The 12759-nt window shown below is 53.2% G+C and overlaps 2 protein-coding genes across 2 annotated transcripts; one reads left to right on the top strand and one right to left on the bottom strand.

The window, feature by feature from the left end:
• The first annotated feature begins 680 nt into the window (after nucleotides 1-680).
• On the top strand, nucleotides 681-6056 carry SNX22 (sorting nexin 22). The gene is made up of 6 exons (XM_080687197.1): nucleotides 681-789; nucleotides 1140-1223; nucleotides 1616-1720; nucleotides 2217-2311; nucleotides 2895-2962; nucleotides 3362-6056. The coding sequence occupies exons 1-6, from the start codon at nucleotides 715-717 to the stop codon at nucleotides 3472-3474; spliced, it is 540 nt and encodes a 179-aa protein (XP_080543323.1). The 5' UTR covers nucleotides 681-714; the 3' UTR covers nucleotides 3475-6056.
• PPIB (peptidylprolyl isomerase B) lies at nucleotides 3946-10902 on the bottom strand. Its single transcript, XM_080687184.1, has 5 exons — nucleotides 10497-10902; nucleotides 9715-9828; nucleotides 8456-8549; nucleotides 4799-4983; nucleotides 3946-4280 (listed from the first exon to the last, which is right to left on the bottom strand). Exons 1-5 carry the CDS (start codon nucleotides 10629-10631, stop codon nucleotides 4158-4160), a joined length of 651 nt encoding a protein of 216 aa, XP_080543310.1. The 5' UTR covers nucleotides 10632-10902; the 3' UTR covers nucleotides 3946-4157.
• Between the last annotated feature and the right edge of the window lie 1857 nt (nucleotides 10903-12759).

Genomic DNA, 12759 nt, shown 5'->3' with positions numbered 1-12759 from the left:
TGCTGGGGGAGAGGCACATCAAAACCAGATGGGGGCTTTGTCCAATAGAACATCCTCCAGAGGTGGCAGGTTGGAGCTCTTGTCAGGGCACATACAGAAGCAACCCATGAATGCATAAATAAGTGGAACAACAAGTTGATGTCTCTTTCTCTCTAAAAATCAATCAATCAATTTAAAAAACAAAACCAAAAAAAATCCAGATGGGGTCCAATTACCCAGGCGCGGCCGCTCTCACAGGGGCCAAGTTGAAGGTGGGGAAAAGAGGATGGGGGCAGCCTGGGACAGGTGTGAGGAATACAAGGAATGTCCCTGGTTGGCCCCCAAGGTAGGCGCTCGGCTCCCTCCATGCCCAGTGCCCACAGGTTCTAGTCTTCAGTAAGGTGTTCAACAAAGAGCAGGTGAAATACTGGCTCACCGCATTTCTGACAGTCAGTGGGCGCTCAGTGAATGTTCACAAACGGATGCCTCTTGGCCAAATTGTCCCCACCCGCACTGCAACCCCACATGGCTCTGAGGGCGGTTCTCTGCTCCCGCCACGCTGCTTGTAACCTAATCAGTCCCTCGCAAGACCCGGCAGAGCGAGGACACGCCCGGGGCGGGGCCACATGGGGCGGGGCCGAGGCTGAGGGGCGGGGCCGGCCCCGTTGGGGTCTCTGCTGCGCCAGGAGAACTCCGGCTGCGAGCGCGCGAGCAGGGGCAGCGGCTGGGGCGCGGATGCTGGAAGTTCACATTCCGTCCGTGGGCCCGGAGGCCGAGGCGCCCAGGCAGAGCCCAGAGAAAAGCCACATGGTGAGTGGGAGCAATGGGTTGGAAGGAGCGCGGGGACCCGCCGGTGCCGAGCGCAATGGGGATCCCGCGCCACGGACTGGGAGCTCCTAGAGCGGCGGTCCAGACCGTCGGGGGACCGCCTGCCGACGGCCACGGGGCGCTTGGATTTGTCAGCCCTGAGGACGGCGGTCCGGACTCATGAGGAGCAGAGGGCAGGTCCGCCCGCCCCTTCCCCCGAGAGTGTGGGGAACGCGCGAGGGTCCCCAGGGAGCGGCGGCTCTCCAAGGCCGCTTTGTGCCTTTAAGCGCGGAGGGTGGGCGGTCGTCCGGCGCGGGGCCTCACGCACCCGCCTGCTGGCTCCCGCCCCGCAGGTGTTCCGAGTGGAAGTGCGGTACCGCGGGCGCAGACACACCGTGCCGAGGCGCTACAGCGAGTTCCACGCGCTACACAAGCGGGTGAGGCGGCGCCGCCGACCGACAGACCCCTGCCGGGCTCCTGCCCAGCCCTGGGAGGCGGGCGTACGAGCTGCGGTCCCCGCCTCTGCCACCCTTGTTACCACTCCATTCCCCGGAGGGCTCAGGTCCTGGGCACTGACCTCCCTGCGGGCTGCGGATGGACCCAGAGGGACAGGTCTCAGCCGGGACTGTCCATGCCCCTGCGCCCACTCTCGGGCGTCTGCGTGTATTGGGCCCTCTCTCGCCCCTGTCCCAACCGCATTCACCCGCGTCCATCCTAGGGTAGAGCCTGAAGTTTTGGGGATACGGAGCGGGTGGGGGAGCTGGGGAGGGCTTTTGCTAGGGTGAAGGGAGCTTAAGGGCTCAGTGGGGACACTGTGATCGCACCGCAGATCAAGAAATTGTACAAGGTGCCCGAATTCCCCTCGAAACGCCTGCCCCACTGGAGGACCAGAGGATTGGAGCAGCGGCGGCAGGGCTTGGAGGCCTATATCCAGGTGGGCATTGGTCTCACTGTTGCCCCCAGCCTGCTGGACTAGAGGTGTGACCCAGAGACGTGTGAGGGCATGGGATGCCGGGGGACGCATGTCTTGGGCATGATTTTTTCTACCCCAAGCCTCAATTTTCTAAGCAGTAATTTCAGAATGAAAATTAATTGAATTCAGTTGAGTTTGAACTTTCATTGAACTGGCGTCACCTGCTACTAGTTCCTTTCCCCTCCTGGGCGAGATCCTGCATTGCCCTCATGATGAGGATGTCGGGCTGGGACCTTTCCCTCCTCCCCGCACAGGGATGCCAGATTACAGGCCAGGGAGATTCGTGGGCACATACCTGTGGAGTCACCCAGGGCCCAGTGTGCAGAAGGGCCCTGAATTTGGTTTAAACTCTGGCTGCCTAGAACTTTGTAATCGTTTTGGCAGGACTCCTGTGTTCAGTTTGCACTGGGCTGTGTCACATTGCTGTGTCTGACGGGTTTCCTGTGCTCCTCTCCAGGGCATCTTGTACCTGAACCGGGATGTGCCCAAGGAGGTACTGGAGTTCCTGAGTCTTCGGCACTTCCCCACAGACCCCAAGGCCAGCAGCTGGGAGTGAGTGAGCACCTCCAGGGGCCATGGCTTGGCATGAGAGGCCCCAGTGTTGGGGGGAAAAGGAGCTCTCTGCAGCAAGCAGGTGAAGGCTTTAGGGGCTCACATCTGCCAGGCCTTGAGACATAACCCCCTTCATCTGTCAGCTTTCTTGACCCTGGCAGGGGGCCGTTTTCTTTATAGCCTTGGTTACCCACTGGAACTGAGCTTGTTACAAATAGAAGCAGTGGTCCCGTGGGAGGTGAAGCTCTGGTCTTTGGTTGCTCCACCCCTTCCTCATGCTCCCCTGAGCATCCCCAGGCAGTTCACACTCTTCTTTTCAGAGCCCTGGGGAGTTCCTGCCTAGTGACTGCAGGCAAGTTAGACTCTTCCTGCACCCGCTGCCCCCTGGTGGCCATAGGCCGGGAGGCTGGTCTGTGGCCCCTGGCTTGCCCTGCCCATCCTACTGGTCCAGGTTTTCCTGTGGGCGCTCCTGACACCACTGCCGACTCACCGATTTCCTTGTTATCTCAATTCCCAGTCTTTACCCAATAGAAAACTTTGCCCCACCTCACTCTCCACTGTTCAAGACCTTTTCTCCTCGTAGCTCGCAGCTGTATCACCGGCCTGTCATCAGCTTCTGCGTGGACCCCTACATTTGTATCTCATCCCCAGGTGAGAGGGTGCCTCTGACCTATAACCCAGATTTAGGGCCCAGGAATCAGGGTGGGAGTGGGGGTGAGCTTGCCATTTCTCAGCTCCCAGGACCGCTCGGCAGCAGCCCCCTCCTATTGCCCTTCTCCGGGACCATGCCTGCCCTGCTGCTGCTGTGCCTCGGGGCCTGCTGTGCATTCCCCTCCAGAAGCAGACTTGGTGCAGCAAACATGGCTCCCTGGTCTGCATTCCCCGTCAGCCTGGCTTATGTGAACAGAATGTGAACTGGGAATGCCCAGGTCTCATTTCAGGTGACCAGCTGTTAACTGCTGCCTTGTCAGGGGCTCGGGGAGCTGCAGGCCTGAGACCATGGCCGTCCCACACCTCCTATTCCCCTTCCTCCTGTTTTCCTTGTCCCAGAGCCTCTGCCCAACGTGGTGGTGAACGGCGTGCTCCAGGGCTTCTACAGCTTCAGCACCAGCACAGCTGACACCCAGCCAGAGGTTCCCTGTCACCCTGCACCTTTGCCTTGACCAACCCAGAGGCCTTTGGACCACCTGCCAGGACAGTCACGTGCCTCTGTACTTGAGCCCTATAAGAGACAGGGGTGGGGTCCCCCTTGGCTTGGACCCAGGACCTACCCACCCCAGGCCCAGAACCCAACTGCACCAATGGCTGGGGTGATAGACCTGCACTCCGGGTAGGGACAACAGAGGATGAGGATAAAGGGAGAGTCAATTTAGGAGGTAGGCTATGAAAAGGTACAGGTGTATTTCTTCACCTTTGTGGGGAGGGGAGGGGGGGAGGCAAGCAAAGGTTGAGGCATAGTAGCTGGCAAAGTTTAGAAGCAAAAGCTTGACCGTTTGTGGGTAGCATCTGGGGAAAAGGTTCAGACTGGAGCCCAAGGACGGGACAAGCAGCCACTTCCTCAGAAGTCCCAGACAGGCTGGGCCATAGACTTGAACAGCGATGTTGCGGGCCCAAGAACCCAGCCCACACACTGGTTATAAAAAAACCCACCTTTTTTTTAATTGGTCAGCATTGGTAGAAGTTTGTTACAAAACTGGGCCTATGGAATGTGAGAGGCGGGTCCGCTCTGTCAGACATCAGCACTAGGGCTGGTGCAGCGCAGAGCCCTGTGGAGGGCTGTCTTCACCCCCAAGGGAGGGCAACAGGCCCAAACACAGTCGCTCAAGAGGGAACTGTCCCTGGGGCCCTACTCCTTGGCAATGGCAAAGGGCTTTTCCACCTCGATCTTGCCACAGTCTGCAATGATCACATCCTTCAGGGGCTTGTCCCGACCATCCGTCTTGGTGCTCTCCACCTTCCGTACTACTTCCTGGGAGAAAGGGCAGAAGCAAGAAGGCAGGGTGGGTCAGGAGATCTGCCACTCAAGGGAGACAGGCCCCAGTGCATGGTCAGGGAGGACTGAGACTCTCATGTGATGAACAGTGTACAAACCTCAAGGCACCAATATCCTAGAATCTTGGTCAGGGAGAACCCAGTTCTGACAAAAGGATGCAGGCAACTTGATCCTCTGAAGTAAGACCCAGGTTGAGCGGAGAGTGGCTGGGGAGTGGGTACCAAGGGCCCTGTACACCTCCACGTGGTGCCGGGTGATGGAATGGGGAGGTCCCTGCAGTGGTACAACCTCAACAAGGCCTGGCCGGCCTGTGCCTGGGGCCTAGGAAGATTCAGGACTTGGGAGCATAGCGAGGCAGGCTAGTCTTAAATCCCCCCAGGTTTACAGACAGGAACACTGGTCTGAAGGGATAAAATACAGGTTGCCCTGGCCCCAAGGTCTGTCCTATCTCTGGTGAGATTTGCCCATGTTTAGCCCCCATCTCCGAAACTCACCATGCCCTCTAGAACTTTTCCGAACACTACATGTTTGCCATCCAGCCAGGCTGTCTTGACTGTTGTGATAAAGAATTGGGAGCCATTGGTGTCTTTGCCAGCATTGGCCATGCTCACCCAGCCGGGCCCATAGTGTTTCAGCTTGAAGTTCTCATCCGGGAAGCGTTCACCGTAGATGCTCTTACCTGGGAAGAAAGACAGTGTAGGTCAGGGGACCCGAGTTGGCACAAACTCAGCAGGTCTTTGGGGCCTCAACCTGTCCTGTGTCAGGCCAGGCTCAAGTAGAGTACAGGGGTATTAAGAGCTGTCTTCCTACCCTCTGGCCTTTGGAGCTAAACCATGTTGACAGACCAAGTGGGGCACGAGGCCAGACTGATTTAGGGAATAGCCCCCATGAATGATTACTCTGAGAATGTAGTTTATGGCTTTTAAATAAGGCACATATTAACGACCCGCCTTGGTGATGGCCTGAGGCCTGCATGGGAGGATCTGGGTGGAGAAAGAATGCAGAATGCAGGGGCAGGAGAGGTAAGAACCTCCAGAAGAGGAGGAATGTCATGGCTGACTAGCTTTTCTTCCCGAGAGCACAAAAGACACAGAAGCAGCTGCCATTGGATTCTGCAAGGTCTAGAGCAAGCATGTCAAACTCAAAGGCTACCACGGGCCAAATAAGGTTTAAGTTTATGTGGGCCACAAAAAAACAAAAGTTTCATTTTTCATAGAAACATAGTATTTTGAAAAGTATAGTATAAAAATAAAGAACAAGAGCAATGATACAATTAATGTTTTCCTCCTGATACTTGGCATCTCTTCTCTGCTACTCTCTCTCCTACTTTGGGGGAAATCTTGTTCACAGTGAGTACTTTCAAAACTGACCCCAGGTGAATGCTGGTAATTCGGTATCTGACAGGAGACTGAAATTTCATAATTCTAAATAACTGCTCACACCGTTATACTGGCTGGGCCACAAAAATATTCATTGTGGGCCACATGCGAATTTGACATGCTTGGTCTAGAGAGCCTCTTACCAACAAATGAACAGAAAATAAAAGGTGACAATGAATGTATGTAAGTGTCCCTCCATAAGGGACCAGGGGACATGACAAAAGGAGCCGAGAGCAGACAGTTTCAGCGATCCTAAGATACAGGAGAAATACTACCTCTTTTCCCATCTCCTAGAGATTCACTCTGTGAACTAGTGAACCAGAGGCCCCCAAGAAACCCAGCAATAAAGTAATTTTCACTTTGTTTTACTCAACACTTTTCAAAGCCTTTTTTTCCTCTTTAATACAACTATTTTCACCCTGTGGTTCCACAGAATGGAACCAGGTGGGGAAATTTCCTAGACTGATGCTAATTAGGGAGATACTTCTGTGTAACACAAGCATGTCAAACTCGCGGCCAGCGGGCTGCACGTTTGACATGCTTGGGTAACAAGTTGGAAAAGACTGAAAACCAGGAATCTAGCCTGGTGGGTGGGGGTGGGCATGTCCCAGCCTGTGCCCCACTTCTCAGGCCCACACCCAGATGAACTGGTCTCTCCCACTGCTGTGCAATGACTCCTGGCTGGGCTGCCAGCTAAAAGCCTCCCCATGTGAGAATCCTCTGTAAATCAGGATTTCAATTGCTGCTGCTATCCAGACAATCCACAAATCCACATCCCCTGCTCCAATCACTTTCCCAAGATACGAGGAGTTCCAAACTTAAAGGGACAGTTCTGCGTGTTAACCTCAACATACTTAGTAATCTCTCCCTCTGGACATCAGTTAATTTATTTGCCAACTTTTCCTCTGCTTACTGTTGTCATTCCCCACCCCCATCATTTGTTCATTCTTTCTTACCATTCCTGCTGCTCCCATGGCAAAAATGGCCACTGCTTAGGGTGGTTAAGTAACCATGCCAGAGAATTGTTGCAAGCATTTTACACATAAAAACCCCCTCCTATAAGGCAAGATCCAATAACTGTATTTCAAAGGTGAAGAAATTGAGGTACAGAGAGGTTCAAGGTGCCCAAGCTAGGAAGCAGCAGAGCTGCAACTCAAACCAAAGGGGGTCTGGTCCTGGAATCTCTGCCCTTGCCCATAAGGCCATCCTGCCTGGGTTCCAGCCCACATCGCCCTACCCAGGCATAGCTACACCAGCCCCCTGACCAGCCTGAATCCTGCTGCCATATTACTTTCCTCAAACTCCTTTGAGACCGATCTTCCCCCGACTCAGGTTTTCAGCAGAGCCTCCAGGTAGGACAAAGCAGTGTGCTCTACTTCATTCCCCTGACCCCACCTTTGGCAAAGTTCCTGCTGCTGAACACAGCTGGGCCCACAACTTAATCGTGCCTCTTCTCTGCCCATTCATATTCTCCCCAGCCAGGACCCTGCTCAAATCTTTCCTCACATTCACAAGCCATTTCCGGATAACCTTGGCCCCAAGTGACTCCTTCCATGCAGGCTCGGCACTTGTCAGCACTCTGGCAATGGCTGACTTTACTTACCACGTACTGGGAACTTACACTCCAGATCTCACCCAACCCTCCCAGCACCCATAATTCTTACCACTCTTACTTTACACAAGAGAAAACGAAAGCTCGACAACTCACTTGCAAGGCTGAAAAGCAAGAAGGTGGCAGACGTCACACCCAACTGTATCTGACTCCACAACACATAACTCTGGGTTGTGTATGCGTGGCCATCTCCTCCACTGCTGCCTGCTGCTAGCTACTATTATATCCTGTATTGTTTGCATGGCTTGCCTGCCCAGGCTTTCTCCTACTTCTTTCCACCGAGGTGATAACTTGAGGACAGAGCCCGAGTCCTAAAGGCTGGATTAGGGCCAATTTATGAGTTTTCAGGTACTGGAAGTGAAAGGGAATTGCTGCCACACTGATTTTTGTGTCCTCAGCACCCACCAGAGCCTGGCCCAATAGATACTCATTGATGGGGTGAGCTACAGATGCAGCCTGAGGGAACAGCAGGCTCTTCACCCACCTGTGGGTTAGTCCAGGGCATCTGTCTGTCCTGTTCACAAACAATGCAGAGAGACTGTCAGCTCTTGGCAAAGGATCTCTGGTAGGAGACTGCCAAGGAAAGCAACTCTGCCCACCCTCGCTGGGGCTCCCGAGGTTGCCCACAGAGGCTTTGCATGCCTGACCTAGAATCACCTACTCATGTGTTTGACTTTGCTCCCCTCCCCACCACGAGGTACTATGAGAAGTCACCAAGGCTGTAGGCCTAGACCAGTGGTCAGCAAACCGCGGCTCGCGAGCCACGAGCCGCGGTTTGCCACTCTGTTGACTAATGAGTTTGCTGACCACTGTCATATACTACCCTTTACCTCTTTGCACACAATATGCCACAATTGCCTAATCCTCACAGCTTCCAACTACACGGTAACATTTCGTCTAGTCCAGTGGTCGGCAAACTCATTAGTCAACAGAGCGGCAAACCACGGCTTGTGAGCCGCGGTTTGCTGACCACTGGCCTAGACCAGCAAGTCTACCTAATTATGTCCACCTGACCCCCCATTACTCCCTCTTCTTTGTACTGGGTTCCCTGTACAGCTGGTCTCCATGCAGGTGACAGGCCTACCTGGAGCCGGGGAAGGAAGGGACCTTGTCTGGGAGGCTGCACTGACAGAGCCCTCTGCCCACAGGACCCGGGTTACCTCCAGTGCCATCTCCCCGAGTGAAGTCTCCGCCCTGGATCATGAAGTCCTTGATCACACGATGGAATTTGCTGTCTTTGTAGCCAAATCCTTTCTAGGAAAAGGGATGAGAAGGTGAGCAGGTGGCATGAGGCACCAGGCAGACATGAAACAGACCCTGCAGGAATCCAGCCCACAACGACTGCTGCTCATAGAGAGACATCACTGCTGGCCAGTCATCATTCAACGTGCTGCGGAGCCAGCAGTAACCACAAGCCAGGCTCGGAGCACACAGAGCCGGGAGGGGCTAGCCTGCATTCTCCTGCCTTACACCTTTCCCAGGCTTCATATAATTCTGCTTTACACAATGCCTCTGCCTTTTCCCTCTCATTTTTTTCTAATTATAAGAACGGATGCAAAAAAACTGACCCCCAGAAAAGGTTACCTGCCGACACAATGAAAAGTTGGAATATAAACTTTCTTTTCTTTTTTAATATATTTTATTGATATTTTACAGAGAGGAAGGGAGAGGGATAGAGAGTCAGAAACATCGATGAGAGAGAAACATCGATCAGCTGCCTCCTGCACACCTCCCACTGGGGATGTGCCCGCAACCAAGGTACATGCCCTTGACTGGAATCGAACCCGGGACCCTTCAGTCCGCAGGCCGATGCTCTATCCACTGAGCCAAACCGGTCAGGGCTGGAATATAAACTTTCTTAAATCGGGCACTCCTGTTTTCTTAAAACCTGGGAATCTCTGGGCCCCTACTCTTAAGAGAAAGTTTGGTGCTGCGGCCACAAACTATAGTTTCCACAGACATGCTTTCTTTGGTTATTGCAATGCCTGAGACATTTTCTCAAAAAGAAAAATCTATGCCCAGCGGGTGTGGCTCCAAGCATCGACCTGTGAACCAGGAGATCACGGTTTGATTCCCAGTAAGGGCACATGCCTGGGTTGTGGACTTGATGCCCAGTAGGGGGCATATAGGAGGCAGGCGATCAATGATTCTCTCTCATCATTGATGTTTTTCTCTCTCCCTCTCCCCTCCTCTCTGAAATCAATAAAAATATATTTAAAAATAAAATAAATTTAAAAAATAAAAATCTAGATTTCTGGACTCATTTTAAAAAATTCAAGACATGATAATACTGGGCTGCCCTTGCCAACACGGCAACAGTCAGTTGGTACTGAGAGCCACGTTCTGCGCTGTTTGCTGCCAGCGTTACTTGCCAACTTCAGTTAGTTTGAATTTGACTCCCTCTGCTCTAGCCACTTACCTCTCCCGTAGCTAAGGCCACAAAATTATCCACTGTTTTTGGAACAGTCTTTCCAAAGAGACCTATGACCACCCGGCCTATGTCTTCATCTCCAATCCGCAAGTCGAAGTACACCTGAGGAAAAAGAGCATTTTAAATTTAGCCTGATTAAAGGGGCCTTGTTAGGGAAAGAAGAGCCCAAGAAGCTACCCTGAGGATGGCAGAGAAAACAGCCTTGTTTTAAAGCAGTGTTTCTGAATCTGTTTTTGGTGGTGACAAAAATCCCATGAGAATCTAATGAAAATTCCAGGCCCAATTCCCAGGAAGCCTGTTTACACTTTCCTTAGACTACAAGGGTAACAATCTTCCCAGGCTCTAGAAAGTAACATCAGAAAACAAAAACAAAACAACAGCATAAAAAAACAACAACCACGCAAGTTTAAACTATATTGCTGTGTCTTGTAATTGGTTAAAATTTGACCTAAACAGAGAAAGGATTTACGATCTGGCAGACGTGATCTCTCACCACTTCGCCAGCCCTGTGGGGTATTTGCAAATGGACTTCTCTGAGGCTGCGGGTGCGGCCCCAGCTGGGCATCCCAGAGGACAACTCCTGGGTCAGGTCAGGGGTTTCGGGGAGGGTCGGTCTTTCTCCAGTCTGAATGGGGGAGGACCATCCAGGCGTCACCAGGCCACAGCCCGGGGTCTAGCGAGGAGCTGAGCCTGAGCCCAGGATGCCCAGGCCGATCCCAGGCGGCGGAGGGCGGGCCTCGCCGGGCAGGGATTGGGAAGGGAAGCCGGACCTTGACGGTGACTTTGGGCCCCTTCTTCTTCTCATCGGCCGTGGAAGGTCCCGGCAACAGAAGGAAGACGACGGAGCCCACGATCAGGGCGGCGAAGAAGAGAAGCTTCATGTTTCGCTCCGAGAGGCGTAGCATCCACGGGGAGAAGGGAGCACGGCTCGGGCAGCCGAGGGCCGGAAGCAGGTGAGGGCTGGGCGGCGTGGGCCCCGGCGCCTCCACCGAGTGCGGCCGCGGGGGAGGCCGGGGCCTCTGCAGGCCTCCTAGGAGGAGGAGGGCTTCACTTCCCCCCTCCGGGTCTGCGCCTGATAGTAGCTCCCCCTGGGGGCGGGGCCCGGCTCCCTGTGGGGCGGGCGAAGACGAGGGCTCGTGGGTGGCTGCCACGTTACTGCCGCCTCATTGGCTCCCCGGCCCTCTAATGCCCACCTACAGGAAAAGGAGCCGCAGGAGGCGTTGCCCCCTCAAAGAGCGTGAGGATTGGGTTTCTGAAGAAACTACAAAACCCAGCATGCAGAGCGGCATGTCATACGGCCGGGCCGCTCTGACTTTGCGGAAATGGAGGGCTTTGGGGTGGGCGCGGATACTTTGCTAGGAAGTGAGTGGACAGTGGCCGGAGGCGCTCACAATTCTCCCTATTGGCCAGTCAACCACAAAATTGGGTTAGGCAGGGGTGGGCAAACTTTTTGACTCGAGGGCCACAATGGGTTCTTAAACGACCGGAGGGCTGGAACAAAAGCATGGATGGAGTGTTTGTGTGAACTAATATAAATTCAAAGTAAAGGAGTGGAGGGGAGAGCAAGAGAACCGGATAGAACGGCCGAACGGGCCGGATCCGGCCCGCGGGCCGTAGTTTGCCCAAGGCTGATTAGTGTGTGGTAGTTTCCACGTTTACGCGTACCCAGAGTATGACTTACACAGCTTCTTGCAAAACTTGCTTCAAAACCCACTTTTGACTTTGTCCTGTCACTTTTCTCTCCCTCCTGTAATCTTACTATGCTATTGCTGTATGAGTCAATGTGCAAAACCACTGTCTGTGGTTTTTTTCTTTTTCTTTTTTTTAAGTTAATCTGCATCGGAGAATATTTTTCTCATTGATCATTGATTTTTAGAGAGGAAGGGATGCAGAAGAGACAGAAACATCGAAGTGAGACACACACATGGATTGGTTGCCCATGAGTGGGGCAGGGGATTGAACCTGCAACGGAGATATGTGCCCTGGACCGGAATTGAACCCAGGATCCTTCAGTCTGCAGGCCGATGCTCTAACCACTGAGCAAACTAGGGCTTTTCTTTTTAAGATTTTAAATTGATTTTTAAAGAGAGAGAAACATCATTGTGAGAGAGATACATGGATCTAGTGTGGTTTTCAACTTTTTTTAAAAATATTTTTTAAAAAAATATTTTTACTGATTTCAGAGAGGAAGGGAGAGGGAGAGATAGAAACATCAATGATGAGAATCACTGATTGGCCGCCTTCTGCATGCTCCCCACTGGGGTTGGAGCCCGCAACCCAGGCATGTGCCTTTGACTGGAATGGAACCCACACTCTATCCACTGAGCCAAACCAGCTAGGGCTCAACTAACTTCCTTTACCGTAGGGAGCGGTTATAGGCTTAAGCCCTGGACTGACCTGCTGGCAAAGCCAGCAAACAAGTCCCACCTTAGAGGGCACAGCCCTCTTAGCATAATTAAGCTTGATCTTGTGACTGCTCCCTAGATCTTTCCTGTGTAGCTAATGGGCTGTGGGGGGTGCAGCAAGTGCTGCCAAAACAAGTGAAACTTACAAGAACATTGTAAATTACCTTGTTTACCCCTGACTATAAAATAAAGCATCAGCTTGCAGTCTGAATCTGTTCTGTGGTCTTAGTCACGCACAGAAGATCCACCTAGACCAGCCGTGGGCAAACTACGGCCTGCGGGCTGGATCTGGCCCGTTCGGCTGTTCTATCCGGTTCTCTTGCTCTCCCCTCCACTCCTTTACTTTGAATTTATATTAGTTCACACAAACACTCCATCCATGCTTTTGTTCCGGCCCTCCGGTCCAGTTTAAGAACCCATTGTGGCCCTCGAGTCAAAAAGTTTGCCCACCCCTGACCTAGACCCAACTTATTCTCTGTCTTTTCTTCATCCTTCGCCGGCCCTCCCTCAGGCTCGCCAAACCCTTGGCTGTGGGGCGCGGCACAAGTGGTGCCCAGTGCGGGGCTGAGTTCGGCCCAAGTGGCACTCACTGCGGACCTGAGTGTGAGGGAACTGCAATTGTCAGGTG

The sequence above is a fragment of the Plecotus auritus genome (assembly GCF_963455305.1).
Source record: "Plecotus auritus genome assembly, chromosome: 1".
Taxonomy (NCBI): domain Eukaryota; kingdom Metazoa; phylum Chordata; class Mammalia; order Chiroptera; family Vespertilionidae; genus Plecotus; species Plecotus auritus.
This window is presented reverse-complemented; position numbering and strand designations above follow the sequence as displayed.

Excerpts from the sequence above, each read along its gene's own strand:
- SNX22 (XM_080687197.1), top strand. The coding sequence starts at position 715 with ATGCTGGAAGTTCACATTCCGTCCGTGGGCCCGGAGGCCGAGGCGCCC. Across the intron at positions 790-1,139 it reads GCCCAGAGAAAAGCCACATG|GTGTTCCGAGTGGAAGTGCG; the intron begins GTGAGTGGGAGC and ends CCCGCCCCGCAG. Across the intron at positions 1,224-1,615 it reads TCCACGCGCTACACAAGCGG|ATCAAGAAATTGTACAAGGT; the intron begins GTGAGGCGGCGC and ends ATCGCACCGCAG.
- PPIB (XM_080687184.1), bottom strand. The coding sequence starts at position 10,631 with ATGCTACGCCTCTCGGAGCGAAACATGAAGCTTCTCTTCTTCGCCGCC. Across the intron at positions 9,829-10,496 it reads GGCCCAAAGTCACCGTCAAG|GTGTACTTCGACTTGCGGAT; the intron begins GTCCGGCTTCCC and ends CTTTTTCCTCAG. Across the intron at positions 8,550-9,714 it reads TGGCCTTAGCTACGGGAGAG|AAAGGATTTGGCTACAAAGA; the intron begins GTAAGTGGCTAG and ends CCCTTTTCCTAG.